The sequence below is a fragment of the Trachurus trachurus genome (assembly GCF_905171665.1).
Source record: "Trachurus trachurus genome assembly, chromosome: 19".
NCBI classification, from domain to species: Eukaryota; Metazoa; Chordata; class Actinopteri; order Carangiformes; family Carangidae; genus Trachurus; species Trachurus trachurus.
The window spans coordinates 8,683,075-8,705,028 of record NC_139913.1 but is presented as its reverse complement, the minus strand read 5'-3'; the positions used below and the strand labels follow the sequence as shown (position 1 = coordinate 8,705,028).

At 43.8% G+C, this 21,954-nt stretch overlaps 2 protein-coding genes across 2 annotated transcripts in view; one reads left to right on the top strand and one right to left on the bottom strand.

Moving 5' to 3' along the window:
* The window catches only part of dock1 (dedicator of cytokinesis 1), a 184,125-nt gene that overhangs the window by 82,029 nt on the left and 80,142 nt on the right, over positions 1–21,954 (bottom strand). The gene's annotated exons all lie outside the window — the stretch shown is intronic.
* On the top strand, positions 2,551–21,084 carry insyn2a (inhibitory synaptic factor 2A; the record flags this gene model as incomplete). The annotated part of the gene is made up of 3 exons (XM_083994938.1): positions 2,551–3,782; positions 9,804–9,875; positions 20,901–21,084. 3 exons carry the CDS (start codon positions 2,551–2,553, stop codon positions 21,082–21,084), a joined length of 1,488 nt encoding a protein of 495 aa, XP_083851064.1.

Genomic DNA, 21,954 nt, shown 5'->3' with positions numbered 1-21,954 from the left:
ATGTGTTGGATTGTGCTACGTGCAGCCCTGATTCATCTTCTCTTTACATAGCTGTACATCCCTCCGCTTTCACAGCTCAATCAACCAAATGCCAGCGGGGTTCAGGACAGGTCATTTAGTTATTACAGTACATGTACATGCATGCAGTACAAGGTGGAGATCTTCATGGTACAGTAACACTGTCCCTTTGTGTTTCCACAGATAACTACTCACTGCCTTATTTCCATCTCTATTGTCTTTTCTGTGCTGCACTGACTGCACCAATTCATTCTTGAGCATTTGGCAGCATGTTGTAATCTGTCCACGTCTCATAGTAGTCGAATAGTAGAATTATAGTACTAGTATAATATAGTACTGAGAGAACTAATCCCTGCGCAGTTGTTGTAGAATCATTGGTGCTCTGATAGAAGAGTATCTGCCCTGATGTCCTCTTGAGTCGAGCTTTCAGACAGTTTCTCCCCTGGTCATCTGGTCGCAGCAGTATTTACCTGTCTATTCAATCACACAAATACGTATCTGCCTGCACTGCAGAAACCTCCCATCTCTAACCTGTCTGCATGGCCATGCTGCGCCGCTCTCAGACCGTCTTTTCAGTGACATTACTCGAAAACGACTGGACGCTTTCAGGGGCGGACTGTCAGTCTGTCAGTCCTTTGTCTTTAGTGGCTTTTTAAGTTTCAGACACCGGTTCCTTTAGTGGAAAAAAAAACTTCTAAAAAAGAAAAAAAAAAAAACTTCTGCTGACTCTGTTCAAAGACGACAGGATCTTTTACAGATACAGTCACGATGCCCATGAGATATTTGCTATCTTGCAACGAGTAAAGATATTATTCACGGCAAAACGGTCTTGATTTCTCATGCTCGGTGTGGGGAACAGCAGCTCACCCAGTTCTCGAGAACTTACACAGGAACTGTGTACACAAGAATGGCTTAATCTTGGGAATGCTTTTACTGGCAATATACAGTCTTTTATTCATATATTCATAAAGAAAATGTTAGTCCTCCTTAATAGGCAGATTGCCAGAGCCAAAAAATGACTGAATAATTATGCCAAAAGTTAATTGCAATATTTACAAATGACACTGTACTTCTAAAGAGGGGTTATTAATGTGTGTTTACAGACTGTTACTGTAAGTTAGATCTATGCTGAGATGGACAAAGACAGATGGCTGTCTCCATCCTATCACAGCCAGAGACTCAGCACGCTACAGTTTAATAATCCAGAGCCGGGGCGATAATGTGATTGAGAAGACAGTGAGACAAAATGTCCATTGTATAGCTCCCAGGTAAGTAAACAGACAGGTTTGAAATAGGAAGTCAGTCCCTGTTGACAGAGAAGCCGTCATGGCAGATAAGCAGAGACGGATAATTGTCCTATCTGGTTCCGCATCTATGTGAGCGTGTGGAGTGTTCGCTTATTGTAAATTAGCAGGAAAAAGAGAGAATTATATTTCTGTCAAGGCCTCAGAGGCAAAACTGCAGCGTCGTGATGCCGCCGCCGCTGCTGCCATACCTGTGGTGGTGGTTGGGAAAGATAATTCATTATCTCAGCTTAGGATATTTCTCCTCAGGGGGTTGTTTTACAGTTCTCTGACAAAAGTTTGTCAGTTTGCAACTATCACGCCCATACCCCGCCTCCACCCTGCATTTTCTCTCCTCTGCGTTCATTTTGGAAAATGGCAAAAGCACAGACGGCGCACTCACATATGCTGAGGGAGAGCAAATCAGCCCCAGATAGGCAAAAAGTCTTATTTTTGCTTAATTACTGACCGTGAGAGGGAAAGGTCAGACAGTGATGAGAAATGCTGAACCTAATGAACCAAGAATATAAACTGCAGAGCTAAGATGTCTCCAGTATAACTGGGTGTATTTAAGTGTGTATGAATGTGTACGACTGTAAGTATAATGACTGATCGCCACGACAAGAGCCCTTATTTCAAATGAGAAACAAACACTTGTCGACTTAGAAAGTGGGAGATGAGGAGGAGGAGGCGGAGGAACGGATGGTGAAGGATGTTTCAACTGGCACTGATAAAAAAAAGAAGTGATGCTGAAATTGGGACTTATTGGTGTCACAGAGAAGATGATTAGATGCATCATGGAAATCTGCTGGGATTATTTTTAGGGCATGCTAAAACCGTAACCCTTGCGGTTTTTCAGTAAACAAACAGAACGGATTGGCAAGAAAAAAAAAGGCTCGAGCAAAATGTGATAAAAATGGAAATACACAGAGTAAATATACTGCTCATGTGAAAACCTAGACTTGCAAGACATTAATGAATTCATCGTCAAACTCAACTATTCCTGTTATGCTCAATTAGCAGGGGAAGTGACTTCAAATATTTTAAAAAATTAAAAATGTATTTTCTTTTGTTCAGCGTGCATAATGACAGGTGTCTGATAAAAGCACTTTTTAAAATAATTTCATTAAATAATTGCTCAAGTTCCTCCAAGCCAAGAGAGCATGTGTGTTTTGTTGAGTGGGTTTTTGTCTAAGCATTCATTACCGATGATTAACACTGCGTTTTTCCTCCATGCCTCTCAGGAAACATGGTGAGCAAGGAGGGTGGCAAATGCATGCTCACCAACTCAGAGTCTGACTCGGAGGCAGCGCCCTTGCCCTCCACCTCGCTGGCACTGGAGGTGAAGTATTCTCTGGAAGCCAGTCGACAGGTGAGGAAGAGAAACAAGGCCCTGCAAGTGCGTTTCAAGGATATCTGCGAGGCGCAGAACGAGCAGAGGGAGGCAGAGTTGCAGGCGGCGGGGAAAGGTGGCAAGCCCATCTCATACAAAGTGGCGTATCGCAAGTACATGACTGTACCTGCCCGCAGATCCATCCCCAACGTGACGAGGAGCACGGGCGTGCAGACGTCCCCCGACCTAAAGAAACGCTATCAGACCTTTCCCTTTGACCGCAAAAAAGGCCACACTTTTAAAGACGCGGCGGCCGTGGAAACTTATAAAGGTCAGAATAACGGTTTTGTCATGGAGGTGAAGCAGTCCAAGCCTGCTGAGCAGGGTTTAGATGAGGAGGAGGAGGAGGGAGCCTGCGGGGGGAGTGGAGTCCGGAGGACCAGGGCTCTGCTCCATACTAATGAGTGCATTGCCACAGTGGAGCAGCACACTGCACCTGATGGCCTGTGCTCTGACGCTCTGCTGCTCAGTTGCTCTGCAGACACAGACTGCCTTGCAGACACATCGAGGGGAAGTGGAGCCGGAGCACAGGCGGAGTACCAGCTCTGCAGCGTCCCGTCCAAAGCCCGGACAGGATTACAACACAGGGAGGCCGATACAGACCGCTCGGCCAAGAGGCAGCTGCTCAATCTGGAGGAGGGCTCGTCCCGGACCCTGCCGGACAGGGCCTCCAAGGTTACGGGCCCCATCGCCTGGAACTCCCTCACACAGGTGGAGTGCCTGGATAGTCCGTCTGTGCGGAGCAAGCGGAAGAAAGGCCTGCAGCTCAACGGGCTGCAGAGCGAGACGCTGCCACGCGCCGGCCGAGGCTGTACGACGCAGGCGCAGTGCCACACGGGACAGTTATCTGCTCGGCCTCTACGGGGCATGGAGGAGCCGCTGTCGCCCTGCAGAGATGGCGAGGCTGGTGGGGCGCCGTCCGACCAAACACAGGAGGCCTGTAAGCAAATAGTGCCTATCAACCAGGACAAGGATGTTAAAGCACAGCTCCAGGCCATGGAAAATCTCATCAGCTCCAGCCAGGAGACCATCAAGGTGCTGCTGGGGGTCATCCAGGAACTGGAGAAGGGAGAAGCCCACAGAGAAGGGTAAGACATCTCAACTCATGTTATCGCCCTTTTCTCTTCTAAATATTCCACTACTTAACCTTTTCCCCAAATTTTAAATCCGTACACTTGGCTGCCTCCCAACTTGACACTGGTGTCATCAACCCGTGCCGAGGTGAAGGAGCCTGGTGTTGACAGGGTTAAACCGAGGAAACATCAGAGACACAGAGCACATTCGCGATTCAGCACGAACAGGAAACGCACCTTCTTGATGTGACACATTATTTCTAGATCTTGGGGACAGGCTTGTAAGTGTGACAGCTGCTCAGCAGAGCCTTGACTGAACCACCCAAAGAGCCTCAAAAAAAAAGAAATAAAAGAAAGAGAGAGAGAGAGAGGGAGAGATCACAGTGCTGTGTAGCCGGGGATGATGTGTCTTTCACCTGGATGTGCCCCGCAGTGCTATTACAGCACAATGTCCTTTTATGATGATTTCCCTCCAGATATGGCGGAGCTGCCGCCGAGAGCGAATTTAGACAAATCACTTCAGTCAATTTAGCCCGAGTGGTTGGAAGACCTGACGCCACGGTGACGGTAATCTCAAAGGCTGGGGTGCATCAGACGTCTCCCTAATTTGGAATGACACTAATCCAGCCACTGCAAGCGTCAGCAACGTATAAGATCATGCACAATTAACACTAATATTAACATTTTGATAATGTCTCAGTATGGGAAATTAATTTCTCAAGTTCTTTTACTGATTACGGCAAATACTAAACAAAATACACAACGATCGTTCTTATCCGACTCTACGCCATGATGTTTATCTAGTGAGTCCAAGGTCTGTGAAAAAGCCATGGCCTGTGAAAAAGCCATTTACTGTCCAGTGGATACTGAGTATATACAAAAGCGCTGCAGATAGCATCGAGCCAGCTGAAATAGAGGATTGTCTTTCCAAAGGGACGAGGCAAACAAAATGGCCAATTTGTTGAGTCAATTGCCGGGCCTCGCCGCTCAGATCCCTATCTGTTCTGACCGGCGCTGTGGTACGGAGGTACGGAGTGAGAAAATCCTAATCATCAGCATCATGGCCACCTAGTTCAAAACCTGTGTGAGCATTACACACACACACACACACACACACACACACACACACTCAAATAGTTGTCAAACTTAGGACCGAAGCGCACACAAGAACAAATTCTTCAAAGTGTATGAGAACAGCTCTCCATAGCAGCCAGACAGAACGACAGGTTGAAACTCACATTCAACGAGGAATAAATCTTACAACTGTTTGAGTTTACACCAACTGAAGAAAGAAAAAAAAAAGCCTAATTAGGCTATCCTCTTTCAATCTTGCACAGAGCAGACTTATTCTCCTTATCACCGAACTCATAAAAGTGCTGGGAGTGAAAAAGCAAAAAAAAAAAAAAAGGACATGTGGTGCGGGATGTGGAGCCGTCTCGCCATGTGTTGCAAAGCACATCTGGCTTATCAGATGTGTCTTAAGTGGCAGGCGGGGGTGAAGAGGAGAGGAGAGGAGAGGAGAGGAGAGGAGAGGAGAGGAGAGGAGAGGAGAGGAGAGGAGAGGAGAGGAGGAGAGGAGAGGAGGAAATTAGTGGCTGTTGGTTAATGGTGCCATCTGGTCACATACATAAAGAAACAATCACATTGTGTTTCCATACATTAATTACAGCAGCCTACGTTTAGTTAAAAGTCAGTGAGCAGTGTAAGCCCCTTGTAATCCATCCGAGCACAGCTGAACCTCCACTCCTCTACACAGGCGCCGTCTTCTCTACAAATTTCCAATTCCCAAAGTTGGATTTTCTAGTGAGCCAAGCAGAAATTCTAATGCTGCTTTAGTCACAGTACATTAGCTTCATACTCCCCTTACATAAATGTCACTGACACAACAAATAGGAGTGCCCACGGGCTATAGGTGAATTGTGAGTGCAATTACATCTGATATATAACTGCTTATGTTCTATGACATTCATTTTTCATGGGAGGAAATGCAACGCTGTGTGCATTTATCACCACGCATGTGTTCATGACATGCTTCTCAGACACAAATTGAAATTCCCTGACTAATGTGCTGAGACTAAGAAAAAAACATAATCCTGTCGCAGAAAGAAAAAAAATAAAGAAATATATAAAAATAAAAGAGTGTGATATTCCATTTATCTCGGCTGAAATGAAATTAAAATCCCTCAAGATCAAAAACTCCTCTAAACTACAGACTGGCCATATCATCCTTTTTTATCTTACTGTTTGGATGACATCAGGAGGAAGAGGAGGATGGAGATGGTCCATGAATTTATATTTACCAGTTAAAATTAATATTTCAAAATAAAACCTCAGTCAAAGTTTTTAGGGTGATGAAATGAGTTAGATTTCCTGATCAAAGCTTTGGACCGACCAAGTCCAAAACAAAATCCAACAATGAACTAATGTGAATTGTTAAATCAGAGGTTTCTACTTTTTGCAGTTCGTTTATTATCACTGAAAATGTCTCATATTCTACTCCAGGACGACGCAGTCGGCTTTGGCTTTATCAGTCTGGAGGGAATGTGGAGGGTTCAGCCTCGGACTCCTGTCCTTGTCTGACCCGGAGGTGCAAATCAGCCCCAATATTAACTCCCTGTCTCTCTCGTCCTGTCTCCTACTGACATTAGCATGCTAACCAGATAGCCCCTGCCCGTCTCATCACCTTCTCACACAGACTCACTGTAACCTCCAATCAGCTTTGACGACCTCGCGCCGCTTAGAGGATGAATTACAACCTCTTGTCTTGTAAATTCTACGATGACTGAAACTCTCGTCACGCAACGGCCACCATGTACAGCAGCAGGGGAAACTTAAACAGCACCTTCACCTCCTTATGTACAAAGACTTGACTTTTTAAATCAAATATTAAGACATTTTCTCAAACAGTTTGTCAGTTTTTTTTTTTAACAACAGTTTTCTATCCCTCCAAAACTGGAGGTACCAAAAATATAAGGTTGAACACAGTCTAAGCAGGAAGTAAAGGGGCATCCAGATCAAAAAACGACTTCCTGTTTGCTGTTCAAAGGTAAAAGAGAGGGTTGAAACAGCGAAAAATCAAGCGTATGAAAGGAAATAAGTGAATGCATCCAGAAGGTTAGGGTCATACCTCAGTTCCTTTTGTTATTAGAACTTTCTAGATCAAATGAGAAGCCATAACCGCTGTTTTCTAAACTTTTGCAAAAAAAAAAAAAAAACACACACACACACAACACATCCTTCAACAAGAGCCCTGGCCTGGACACATAACACCGTGTGAAGAGGGCACTGCAGCTCTTGAACACACCGCTGGTTGCATCCAACAGCACAAAGCTCGGACATAATTTTGCTGCATCATCAGCCGCTGTTGGCAGGCCAGATCCAATTAATCACACTCATGGGGACTTGTTGCTAAGTCCGTCTATTTAACACCGTGTATGTGTGTGTGTGTGTGTGTATGTTTTTATGCCTTTGGATTCCCACCCACTCGGTGACCTTTTGGGAGAGCTCACCTTAGTAGCACCGAGGTGGGAGGGTGTAAAAATATACTGTTAATGGCACTTTTGGCTTCGCTCTCCCCAGGGGAAGCCTTTGTCGAAATTAGCTGTGCTCTCTTGTTTTCTCTTATCAACCCGGTGTGACAAGGCAGGTGGGGAGGGCTCAGAGATGAGGGGGAGGAAGATCTGGACAGCATGGGGGTGAGATATATATATAGAGGGAATATAGAGAGAGAATGAGGGTGAACTATTCAAAGGATGAGATCCAGTTGCCCGTGGTGTGGACGCCGCTTATCGATCGGCTCATCCAGGTGGAAAGTGAAGGCCGCTCTGACCTTCTCCGCTGCACCGCCCCCTTAATTACAATTAACCCCAGCTCAAATCCTCAACAAGCTCCTCCTCATATCACTGCACTTATTTCCACCTTAGATTCCCCCCCATTACCTCACTCTGCTGCAGCCCTTAAATAACAATATTGATATTAACACCTCTGATATACCTGTCGGAGCATATAGCCCAGAAAGGAGCAGATAAGGAGAGGAAATTTATGATGGCGGTTTAATTTTTATTGGCGCTGCTGCTGCACCTTATGGGCAACGCGACAAGAGTCCCAGGGGAGAGGGATTTAAAAAATGTGTCTGCTGTTGCTGTAAATGTAAAAGTTTGCACATTAACCTCAAAGAGGAGAATGAAGGTGGCTTTCATCACCATGCTTCATTTATGACTGTAACAGTTTGTAGTGACAGGGTCGGTTCATCCAGATTTTAAAAAAGCAAACGAATAAACCATAAAAGAAATTTCACTTAGCTATAGAGGTTTCTAGTGGCCTAAATGACAAGTAAACTGAATATGAAATGTAAAATTAAACTCCCAAAACAGTGCCCCCATTGCTGTTGAAGACATTGAGGTCTGTGATTAACGTTCCTGGAAGGACGGTTTTGCTGTTCATTGTTTTTAATGTTGTGTTTCATTGCTGGGGGCACCGTAAACGAAATTGCATTGACCCCCATTATAAAGAGGTGAAGATAGGTATCTCAAAACCCGAGCGACTACCAACAACACCTGAGACACTGGTAAATTGATCATATTACAACAAAGTCAATCAGTAAATACTTTGGAAAAGCTTCATCAGATTAAAAACTTCATCCGTAGGAGGAGGACGGGTGTATTTGGTAGCTACTAAGTGTGACTCCATATAACCAACTGACTGTGAAGGAGAGAGGCTGATGAAAGATGCTACCTGGATAAGTAACAGCTACAAAAAAAGGCCTGACACATGCACTGGGTTTTACAAGACTGTTTTCTGTTGATGCAGCAGCGCGGGTCATAACCATAAAACCCGAGCAACAGAGGATTTTCCATCTTGTCTGTGTCATCGGTTAAGTGAGTCCACAGTGTGGCCACTGTAATACGTCATAAATTACAAGGAGAAACACTTTAGTGTCAATCAATATGCACATTCCCACATGCTAATCCAATAAGAAAGCCATTGAGCCTCTGAAGCATGTAACATTATGGTTCCATTCATGGCCATCACCTGGTCTTTAGTTGGCCCTTAAGGAATAGGGATCCATAATGGGAACTTGGTGCCAATATTTTACCTCAGAGACAACCAATGATTGAACAATATAAGGGCACACACAATGCAATATAAAAGGATATTGATGGGTCTGAATGTGAATTCAGTGAATCGATATCACAATGAAATTAAGACGGGCTGACTGTGTAAAGCCAAGTGGCTGCTCTTCTAAACAAAACTGTCAAGTTTTATCTGCTCAGAGGACCCGTTTAATCTCCAAATGATTCGCTTTTTTCCCCATAGGCAATAAATGGTTAGAAAAAATGTTCTTACCGAACATTAGTGCATGCTTTACAGCGTTGTCCGCTACAGAATGGATTAATCAACAGCTAGACTTCTGCTGTACTGCTCTCATACCAACACAGGAATACATTCTTTAAGACCAGCAACAGGCACAAATCTATTGCTGGTATTGGAACTACAAATTAATTTAGTGGTTGAAAAAATGAATGAATACTGGAAATGTTTTGATGATACATCAATGAATACATTGTCTAGAAAAAAAAGCCAAATCTCTAGTTCTGTGATTATTGTAAGATGAGCACCTCTGAGTTTTGAGATCAAATAGTTGTATAATCAGCATTTTTCTTTATATTCAATAATGAAAATATGAATTGGTTGCATTTTCTTCCATTTCATTTGAACGGCTGTAATGTAACTGGTAAGAAAGCTAACGATCCCGAATCAAGTCCTTGATGAAAACTAGTTTACACTGCGGCCCGGTAGCACTTTGCCTCATCTGACCTCCAATCAGTCAACCAGAGCTAATGGCCGACACGATGCCCTTTCTGCCCTGACTGCCGGACACAGGCCACTCAGGAGGGGCGGCGCGACCCCCTCATCACCCTCATTTACCTCTGTCGTGCTAACGAGGGATGACAAACAAGATGAGAAAGGAAGGTGTGAGGGAGCAGCTTAACAAGTCCTGTAATTACTCATTCACGACTCTTATCTCCCCTGCAGACTCTCCTATCGAACTGGACAGGACACGGCCAACTGTGACACATGCCGGAACAGCGCATGCATTATTTACAGGTTAGTGGCCATTACTCTTCAAAGATACCATGATCCAAATGTGGCCTATTCTTTCTCCTTGAGGTGGGGGGGGGGGGGGGGGGGGGAAGGACAGGTGGGGAAAGGTGGAGGGAAGCGGGGCAGGGGATGCAAGACTAATGTGGATGCTGTTAATGAGCACTTGGGGACAGGTGACATTTACACATCATGCTCTCTGTGAATCTATGCATCTTTGTCCGACTCTCCCATTGTCACCTCACGCCCCTTTCTTCAGTGCGAGCTGCTGAGCAGGAGTAACGTGAGCCAGACACAGAGACAAAAGGCCACATGGTTGAAAAGAAAAGGGGGGAGATACATAACTGTGGTGTGAGTGAGAGCAGGGCAGCAGAAAGGTGAAATTAATTACCATCCAGACATCATGAAATATCATCACTGTGTGCTGTTGCCAAGCCGACCGGGCCTCTACTATACTTTCAAATTCAGTTCAATTTATTTGACAACCTGCACAGACTTGAGCCCAGAGTCATTAGTCCACCACGGTACATAGTTATCTCATTATGAAGGCATGTGTGTAAATATCCCACTACCTGGTCCATGCAGGTAGCCTATTAATGTGTGAAAGTGTGTGAAATGATGCAGCGACAAGTCGTGGATTAGCAGCTCAACAGAAAATTAGCTGGCATCAATTCTGAGAATTGTTTGGTTTCATTAGCTTATCAAGCTAAAGTGACAAAAATGACAGATCAGTTAAGCCCGTGCCTGTGTGAGGCGCCGGTGGCCATTTTTAGTTTAGCATGTTTTGATGGAAATCTTTTTCATTTGGCATCTATTGGGTGAGTTCTGGACAAATTAAAAATTTGTCCCGATGACAGTCCTAGATAAAAGTCAGACGATCATTAAAGTCATTAGAATTTCTCCTTGAATATCTGAAGCAGATTTTACAGCGATCCATCCAATAGTTGTCATACACTCTGAATACTCACAGAGTTAATGGAAGAAAGTCGTTGCATGCATCGCCTGGTAACCATGGATGCCTGGGCTTAAATGGTGAATGACTAAATGACAGGATATAAAAATATAGATTGATACACTCATTATTTTTAAGAGATCACTCATCTGTTTTACAGGCTTAATGTGAAACTATGTGGGATCAGTTTAAAGTTCAGAGTCACAGCCCAGACCTATGACTGAGCCTCGCAGGTCCTGACACCTCTTTGAGACTTCCCTGTGTGATACACAGTGAGACTGACAGTATGCAGGCCCCATGGGGGCTCTCAGCTCACTGTTAGAATTGCATGCCTGAATGTGCATGTGTTGGTGTGTCGTTGCTGTTTTTTTTCTATGTGGTGCTCAGAAGAAAAAGAAAAAAGGTTTGATTCCAACAGTCAAAAAAAAGAACAAGAGGGGGGGGGGGGAAGATGAGAAAGAACAGAGATTTAAAGAGTAGGAGGGTGAGAGGCAATCAATAAAACTGTTTTTAGTGGACACTGCTGTTCCACTCAGTCTGCATTTCGCCTCTGAAGAGCCATTTGAATCATTTTCTATCTGCTGCTCTCAATAACTGATAGGGCTTTGGACAAACTTCAATAGGCTCCTGAGCGAGGGAGAGGGGCACGGCTCTAGGTCGGCCCCGCATAGCCGCAGGCTGCACAACAAGAACGGTGCGATTTTACAACAATTCAATGTTGGCGTGATGAAGTGAGGGGGGAGCTGAATCATTGCGTGTTCTGTGAAGGACAGTGGAAGGGCGCGGGACGGCTCAGAGGCACTAGGTTAGAGAGACAGAGGAAAAGGATAGATGAAATAGGTCAGACTGCAGAGATGGGAGCTGGTCCAGTATTATAAATTAGTCAGCAGCATGTTTAATGCTAACTCTGCGTGATTTGGACTCAGGGAAGAGAGGGCCCTACTCCCTCTGGCCTACCTATCCTCCATCTACACTCTGCCTGCCTGAGTAAAGACCAACCGTGCTTACCCTACTGTGCAAGCCTCTGCAGACTCTAGAGACTCTGGAGACATCCACTAACCATCCCTCTGGATCTGCGAGCAGCAGCTACAACGTGATAACACATTTAAAATTGTAAAATATGAGCAATTCCCATTCTCTCATTTTCTCTCATGATATTCTTGGCAGCTCAGAGTGTATCTATACTGATCACTCGTGTGTAGGGGAAGGTGTTTCATTTATATAGCTCCATGACCTGAAATCCCAATGAGGGGTTTAAAATATGCAAAATGCAGGCTGCAATAAAGGCTGTGATTAAGTGTGCCCATTTGAATATGAGCCAATTATAAGGACGTGTCAGCAAGTGGTCCAACATATCTGTCTTATCTCAATTTTTCTAACCTGAAAATCCCCATGGAGAAACTGACAAAGTCACCGACAAAGTCATTTCAGCTTTGTCCCCGTGACTATGGTCTGTGCTGATCGTGCACACGCACACACACAACGGCAGCCGCCTTCAAAAAGCTGCTACATTGACATCAAAACTCCAGATTCGGCTTCCTAGATCTGCCACAATCGATTGAAACACTTCATCTGCAGGAGGAAGAGTGGAAAAACAGAAACTCAATACAAAATGAAACGCTAATTTTTGTCAAACCTTACCGGCACCTGGCAGCGTTTCAGCTTGATAAAGGGCAGAAATTCTCTAAGTGAGATGTTTGAAATCTGTTAAATTGACCCGAGTTCTCCTTTAAGAGACTCGCTCGGCATGGTAAATTGTGTTGATTGGACACAGAATCAAATATAGCAGTTGTATTCACACAGGCAGGAGGATTAAATGGCAATCTAATTACTTAGATCTCCATGAAAACAACCTCTCTGGAGGTGGAGGAACACAGGATAGGAAGCAGAGCCATGGAGGAACACACAGTGTACGTGGGGAGAATAGCTGTCTATGATGCCTATTAGGATTTTTTTTCTTCTCTGAGCCGGGTTGGTGTCTCGGTGCCAGGGCCAAACCTCTAACTCTTGTGTTTATGATGAAGCCGGTCTCGTGGCCGGAGTGGACATATGGGTCCATAAATCATTTTAACGCGGGCCGGTAAGGAGCCAGCCATGCACTCTTCAGCATAATCAATTTGTCCAAGAGTATATGGCATCATCGCAGAGCTCATCCTTAGCATAACAACAGCACCAGATCAATACGGTGCTGTAGTCCACGGGCCTGGACTTCAAACAGAATACACAAGCTGTTGTAGTCTCTCGTCCTTGTCTGGTCCCACTTCCCTCATCCCGAACCATCTTGAACTCCGTCTCTTCGTTCTTTCATCCTCCCTCAACTTTCTCTCTCCATCTCGCCGCCGTTTCCCCCGGAATACGTTATCTCTCCCTAACAGCGAGCAGTGTGTGTGTGTGTGTGTGTTCAAATGAACTTGGGGATTCAATGCTTAATACGACGCGCGTGACATTGAAACAGAACAGGAGAGAAAAGGGATGAAAAGATTATTGCAATTCATTCCATCTTGCCAGGTGATGTGATATCTGTTACTGAGAAAGGTGGACGGAGGGGGAGGGACGGTCGGAGGATGCAGCAGGAGAGACAAACACAGAAAGGAGGCTGGATGGGGGAAAAAAAAAGGAGGATGACGCAGAAAAGCCGTGGATTTGAAAAAAAAAAAACATTCCACTTCTTTTGAGACCACAGACATTGATCCGTGATGTGTCTTGACGCAGAAAAAGCCTGTAATCTCATTTTCCTCACACTTCATTTATGCGGGCTAATGTGCTGATCAAACAGGGAGATAAATTTAAGTAGTTGTGATTAAGGAAGTCGATTGTGGACACCCACCAGCCTACCACTGGGTACTATTGTTCGCTATGGACTATAGGCCTACAGTTATTTCCCCATTGGTTACCTTTTGTCACTGGCTTGTGATTAATTGAAAAATGAAGACCAGCAGCTGATCATTAGACCTACCTATCAGATGGTAAAATATATTTTGAATAACACTCTGCAGAGCAAGTAGATAATGAAAAAAAAAATCAACAAGGGAATGGGTATTTAAGAGGAAAAACCTCCAATCTATTGTGCAAGGCTATGAAAATCAATTAAGCGTAGCTAAAGGCTGAAGAGCTGATTACATTATAACATATGGAAATTACCGAGCAGCAAGGCTGTCCTGCTGCACGACTCTGCTGGGGGATGATATCTCTTTTTTTTTTTTTTTTTTTTGTGCGAGCTTAATGATGTTTTCCAACATGGTGGCGAGCTGGTTACCATAGCTACCGGAGTGATCCTCCTCAGGTAAGGTGGGCTATAGGACAGACATTGTGAAGGGACAGTGGAGGACAGGCAGGAATAGCACGCTCAAAGATAAAGACACAAAGAGAGAGGCAGGGTGAGGATGTGAAAGACAGACAAAGACAGAGAGGAGGAGGAGAGAGACAGAGGGAGGAAGAAGGAGACAAGCTCTGATAAAGACTTACAGATGTTTACAGTGCAGTAGGTGAGAGGTGTAATGCGATGAATATTTCAAAGTAAGTGAGGTCAGGTGCGGTTCGGGGGAACAGACAGGTTCCTTTTCTTGTATACACATTGTTTTTTGTCTTTCTTTTTTTTTTTTTTTAGAAAGCAGGGAACATGACAGGAAGAGGAGTGGGAGTGAGTGAGAGAGAGACATAGCGGGACTGAGAACAAGTGGGGGAAGAGGAGGTTAAAGACTGACAAGGTCCAAAGTGCCTTCTTCAATTTGTTCTGATCCAACAACCCACTCAGGGGAGTGGCAGCGAGGGGACAGGGAAATGCCAACAACGCTTCACTTTCTCGCTTTCAGCAAAAAAAAAAAAAAAATCTAAATGTGGAGTGACGCAGCAGGGCTCGTGACAGTTTCATAAGGAGATGCTGATAACTGGGCCGGGTAGAGACTAATAAATCTTTCATTAAAAGGCCTTTTGAGTACGTTTCAAAGATGAGATGATTATCATTTCACTCTGCCTTTTTTCCAAATGAAGTTATGCAGATTTCTTTTTTCTATTTCAGTGACATTTAAGTTTCTCTTTCTTTGCTGTTTCCAAAGCCACGGGGCAGTTTATCTCTACATTGTCTCACTCTCCTGGGTAGTAAATTACATTCAGGAGCCGCTTCGGTTCCAAAGGAAAACGGGGCTGAGATCACCAGCCAACAGCGTGTTTTGTTCTGAGCATCATGAATCTATAGGTTGTTCAATTATGCATGCTGGAAATCTGGAGAGAGAGCGAGTGTGTGTGTGTGTGTGTGTGTGTGTGTGTGTGTGTGTGTGTGTGTGTGTGTGTGTGTGTGTGTGTGTGTGTGTGTGTGTGTGTAAGGATTTAGTCTGATTACAATACAGATAAAGGAAACATACTGTAACAGTGATAAAGCACTGATACAGGTAGCATCCGAACCTGAGAGGGCTCTGATATCAAGCGGTGTAGACTTGTTCAGAAACGTGTCATGTGAATAATGTTAACACATTTAATTAAAGGGTTTTGTTTCACACAGGTTGTGAGTATTATATTAACAGAGGTTTCTGTGTGTGAGCTCAGATGTAAGAGTGAACTTTTATCTTTTGAAAATCTTCTGACATTTAGGTTTGACTGGACGGTGAAGCATGAAATCTGACAGAAGCGTGGCAGACAGAGAGAGAGAGGGACTGACATGCAGGGAAAAAGTCGGGTGGCCACGGAGTCAAACTCCAAATGTTGTTTGATGCAGGAATTCCTCACTCACTGCTCTCACAGGTTAATCCCTCCCGAGATCAACTCAAGATCTAGATCTAAAGCTGAAGTTGCAAGAACATCGCAGCTACAGAATTGCACCAGACACATCATGTCCTCATTGGAAAACACTTGAAATACAACATGATCATGTTTTGTGCCGAGCAAAATCAAAAAACCTCCAGCATTGTTTGTCTTTGTTCATCTAATTTCTGTCCTCCCTCACTAAGCAGAGGTGGAAGAAGGTTGATCCCCCAAAAAAGACAGAGTTTGTTACTGAAGTGGCTCTGTTGGTTTCTCTTGATATTTCTTTTAGTCCTGTGGAGCACTACTTCTGCACTTGTGGAAAAAGACAGTACAAAGCTTTTTTCTGTGGCTCCAGAGGGATCTGTGCAAAATAGGATACAACTCTCCACCAGTGATGCCAGTTGAGGAAGCCACAGTTGGGACTGGAGACCATGAGCTTGAAAACGATGGTGCAGGGTTAGAAAGAAGTGAGCTGACGAGACTTCTGTAGCTGGCTCCTCGTCCCTGCTTGACTGATCCCTGCTGATTTGGCTGCATTGATTTTTCTACTGCCTATTGTGAGTGCAACAATGTTATATGGTGCAATGCTAAATCGGTAGGACAAGTGGCCATATGGGTCATTTTAGACAGCACCGACAGCTGTTCCTATATTTACACTATAGATTGAACATAGTGGAAATAAACAAAGCTGACATGATACTTCAGTACTTTGAAGTATCTTTGACATCTAGAGGAACTGGATTTTAGATTGAGAGGGATACAAGCCCTCCCCCCCCCAATCTCTATCTATCCCCCCTTTTTTCACAAATCGCAAACTATATACAAGTGCACATATACAGGTATAGTATCTACTGCAGGCTAGATCAGCAAGTAATAAGAGAGAGACGATTGTAAAATAATAAAACTAAGTGTATGGTAAACCCATCCCAAAGACAAGAGCTGAATAAAGAAAAGACTGCGGCACAAGTTCTGTCACCTCAACTGCACTGATAATATTTATTATTCTCTCAGAGCATCAGTTGAAAATAGGTCTAATGAGGGAGGCAATAAAAACTTTTCTCGCAGAAATGTTGAGAGTGCTATAGGGGGCAGCTGCTGGGATGTGATCTGTGTCAACATCGGAATCAAACCCACGGCCTTAAGATCAAGAGTCACACACAGAACAGACGGCGCTAATCAAACAGACACATGATCATCCATCTCTGAACACGGACATTAAGGAGCTGTCAATCTGTGTGTGTGTGTGTGTGTGTGTGTGTGTGTGTGTGTGTGTGTGTGTGCGCTCATCTCGACAACTCTCTGAACTTGGGACTTCCAATGTGAATGAAACGCACCAATAGACAGAACAGATGACGTGAGTGAGGACATCTATGAGTGTTGGTGTGTAGGGTATGGTACAGTATGTGACCTATGGGTGAACAGACCTGTTCCACCAACCTGAGTGGATTCTGTTTCACTTAGTCATAGGTCACATACCCTACACACCAACTATAGTACAGTATTATAGGCCTCAGTGGAACTTTCCAGTGTAACATAAAAACATATAATGATTACTTCATTCATATAGCACTTCTCAAAAGAAAGTAGCCTAACAATGTTTTTACAACAAAAACTGCTAACATTTTGCTGATGCTCCTTAGGATAGAGATTCAGTTGAGATGATCTCTCAAACTTCAATATCCTGTTATCACGTTACTGTAACTTACCTGTGTGTGTATCAGTGACTATGTACAGTATGTGTGTGTGGTTCTGTTTCACAGAGACTTCATATAAATGTATGGGAAAATGGAGGTCAGAATTGTCGGTGAAATGGTTGATAAACTACAGAGATAGCCAATCAGAGGAGCCCCTAATTAATTAATAAGTTGCTCTCAGCTGTGGCTCTGGCCTGCAGCTCAGAGGTTGTTGCAACGACTTGAGGAGTTACCACGACGATATACAGATAGACCTCAAGCAGAAGCGGGCAGAAAAGCAGAGAAAGAGATGTAGGCCTATCGTATCTGACACAAAATGACACAGCATTAAACAACACTACCTCCCAAAAGAGACATGTCCCGCTGCTGCACAGTTTTAATTGAAGATTCTTTTTTCTTTTTTTAACAAAAAGATGAAAAAGACACAATGAAATAATCAGCATACTGCTTCACCAGTGACACCAGTGCACATTCATTACACTCTGACAAACACAGTCATTGATCACAGGATCCTTTGATGCTGTCTTACTACACTTATTAGAGCTGCGAGTGCCTGTTAATTTCGCAGCCCGTGAATTTTGTTTAATATGCGAGCGCGACTTGGACTTCAGAAGACATCATGATCTTATTATACATCGCGAGGCTGCGTTCGCACTTGTACGTCAGCTCCCCTGAGGCCTGACCAAAGGAAAATGGCAGTGCTTTTAGAGAACACTGCAAGACAAATAAAATCAACAGCAGAAGCATCAGCAAACTAAAGAATAAAACAAGAATAGAATCCAAAACAGACTGGATGAAACAGGAAGGCTGAATTATACGGGTTCAGGTAAAAGCAGCAGGTTTCTCCAGGGAATTTTAAATCGATTTTGGCAGACTGTTACCGGACCAGCTCTGACTGGTGCAGCTCACCCACCCTTTCAAAATAAGTCGGCCTTTCAGGAAATAATTTATTTCTGGGTTTACGAGCACACTTTGGGGGGCCACAGAGGCTCCAACTGTAGTCCGCAGCTGATTCTTTTCTAATAAATGCAATCTTAAAATCAGTTCTAAATTCAATTGGAGGCCAGTACAGGCTGAAAAAAGTGAGTAGAATGGTCTCTTTTCCTGGCACCTGCTAAAAATTCTGGCTGCTGGATGTTGGACCAGATTTATGCCAGAACGACTTTGAGTGGTTTGAGTAAAGAGAGCTGCAGCAGGCGAGGTGAAATGACATTAAGGCATGAATTATTGTACCTTTCCTCAGTCTTTGCAGCAGATATTTCATTTTGGAGAATTCACTGAGCTGAACAAGACACCTCATTAAAGACATTTTGTGTGCAGGGCTTAACATTTGGATCGAGTTTTTCCTCAAGTTTGGCACCGACTTGGGGCAAACCAAACAAAACACATGTCATTGTTTCCTTTTAGTTGGACAAATCTTGTTCTCAGATGAAGATCTGAGTGTGAAGTATCATATTTACTGGTGCTACAGAGCTACATTTCATACAGCTGTTTCCACATGTATACATACACACATACACGCAAAACCTCTCACTGACATTGCACAAATTGAGGTAGATTTAAACTAGTGTAATTAACAGCCAGTGATTTATTGGTAATAGCTGCAGTGTTCTTGGCTCCATTTAAAGACCTGAGTCAAACAAATGCAAAGTGCTGAGTGTCTGGTTCAGCACCCAACATTCACTTGACTCACTTTCAGACACCCACTTTTACATCTGTTCTCTTCCAATCAATGCCAATGCCATCAGCGTACCTAATAAAACCTGTCGAATTTTACTGCGACACCTGATTTCAGAATGTCACTGCTTCTGAAAATAGTTTTTTTGTTGGTGGGCTGTGTGCTTTCAGAAGCAACAGACAGAATAATCTGCATCTGCGGTTCACCTGGCATACTAATCACTGTGAACATCCAGTAGTTTGTAATGGGATTTTATTCAATGTAGATTTTACAAAAGGGAGTCACTCTTTATAAATCTCTCTCAAAAAAAAGATGTGTTAGTGTTGCACCGGGTGATCATTACAGGCGCCCGGTGTTTCAATCAGAGCAGGCAGCCGGCTGCTCCGCTCACCTTGACACTGCATAATCTCTCGCCGCGGTGAATGGCAGCGTGCAGCCAGACAAACACCAGTATTCATGAGGTGGATCCAGTTGCCATTATGTAAGTGTATCTGTCAGAGTGGCCCCCTCCCGCCACCCCAACCCCCCTCCCCCCCTCCCCACTCGGCCCATCTCAGGCTGATGGCTGGAGGAGGCTTTAGCAGATTAAAGTCCCTCTACACTTAACCACAGTTGAGGCTGTAATCTGAGTTTCTCTCAGCAGTACCTAGTAGTCAGATGTGCGCGGGCGTGGGATTACAACGATGGCTGGTCCAGATAAATCCCCCCAGCACCCTGGGGAAACGTGGAGTACGCCGAGAAGGAAAAGACTGGTTATGTGTATGCGTGTGTGCAGTGCGTGTGCGTGTGTCTGTCTGCATACCGACCCATCGGGTCTCAAAAATTGAGGTTCCCACGGTTACAGGCTGCTTTTAGAGGGTTAAGACTCGGCTTCAGGGTTCAGGTTACAACTGGGTGAAGGTTAGGTATTTACTGGTGATGGTTAAGGGTTAGGCTGAGAAGCTTGGGAATGAATCATGTCGATGATGAGTATCTCTCAAGAGCGCAGTGAGAAAAGCTCGTGTATGTGTGTGTCTGTGCAGAATTCCCACGGATGAAATCATTCTGCATCCCCGTTACCTTTTGCTCATGTTGTAATATTGTGCAGGGATCAAAGCATCATGAAGCTAAAATCCTGAACGGCGCACATCAATACCCAAGCTCTGATCTTATTTTAAGCAAAGCAAATGATGTTTGGTTCAACACCTCCTCCAGTGACCAGGCCCCCCTCGCTGGGGGGAAAACACTAGTGGGCTTCCCTCTCATTTTATGAATCACGGTAATAATGCAAATAAGAGTCTATATTTGGAGATTTTTTTTTCTTTTTTTTTTACTGGGAAATAAGGATGAAGTAGGCAGAAAATCTAGGCTGCTTTGCCAGACTGAGCAGCGCTGTGACCGATGCCTGTGGAGGAGATCAGAGGCCACAGTGTAGATCCTTAATAAGGTTGGAGGGGAAATGTGGCAGTCAAAACATGTTGGGATTAAAAAGGCATTAAGGGGAAAAGAAACCTGAGCATAATCTGTGTGGATGGAGGAGGTGAATACATGGTAAAATGCTTTAAATTAAAGGCAGTATTTAAATAATGGCCAGGTTTGCAGCCCATTCACAGTAAAGGCTCTAAAAAAAGAAAAAGAAAATATCTTGCAAATTTGCAAGTAAAAGAAATACAGATATAACTCACCGATTCATTCACTCTTATCAATCCTATATTTTTTTCACAATAAAAGGCTTACTAAAAATGCGTATATTATGAGCTTGGTGGGTGATTTATATGCAATTAAGGCAATAACAGTAAGAAGCAACAGTAAACTCAACAAGCAGTATGAAAATAAGCAGGATTTACTATTAAAAACAATTAAATAAATTATACCATATGTGATATGTTACATGTTTATCCTGTCTTAATAGCATATGGATGAGGTGGTCTGATGCAGCAGTTAGCTGGTGCTTGAACTGATTTAATGTCTCTGTTTCTTTGAGGTAGTGTGGAGCTGGACTTCAAGCAGCAGGAGGACAAGCTGCAGCCGCTGATGAAGAGGCTTTGCCCCACGGATGAGGTCCATTTCGCTCCCCTGCCTTACCCCCAGGAGGCCTTCACCTCCACCCCCAAACGCAAGTCCAAAGCTGACTCCAAGAAGCATGCCCGCTGGAAACTTTGGTTCCTGTGAACACAGATGCTACCGATAAACAGGATTTATGCGTTCCGCCCGGTCGTCCATGTTCGTTTGGTTTTACCCATCGTCTTCTGATTTACCACATCCCCTTGGCTTTTTTTTTTTTGTGAACCTAGTGACCAGTATTAATGGAGAGCTCCACTACTGGATACTGAACCCCCTTTCTCAGAGACGACGGGATGTGTAACGGGACACAAGTGTGGATTCCATTGAAATATTCAAAAATGTCATGCTTACCAAAAATGGATTCAGAGTTATTTTGAACTACTTTCTTCAAACAGGGTGTGAAATTACACCAGGGCAACATATTTGGAGATCAGCAAGGTGAGAAGACGAATTTGATTTCCCTCTGTCTATTTGCATATATTTTTCTAGCTGACGTCCACGGGGTCCCTATTCTATGATACCGGTTCAGTGACCGTCACATTTCTATTCACCAGTTGGGACTTTGTCTTTCTTCGCAGCCTCCAGGAGAGGCTGTCAGCTCAACCACAATGTTCTGAGGTCTACATCAACAGCATAAGCACAATTAAAACTGTTCAGGATACGTTTTCTCCAGAATAATTAAAAAGGAACTATTTTGAGAATTAACTCACACATGTAGAACACCTCCTAACTATGACAGATTGAAGACTTTCATAATATCTAAAGAAGAGACCTAAAGGACAAAAAGGTCAGAGGTGTTTATTGGAATTCTATGATCAAGTTTCTATCCATCGCTAAAATGTCTCCTCAAATCAACTGACTTTGAAGTAAAGAATGAATAAATAACACTTATTTTCTTAATAACGTTTGCAAAGTTAGACGTCAATGTACTTTTTTCTATATAAATATATATCTATATACATTCACTCTAAGGTTTAG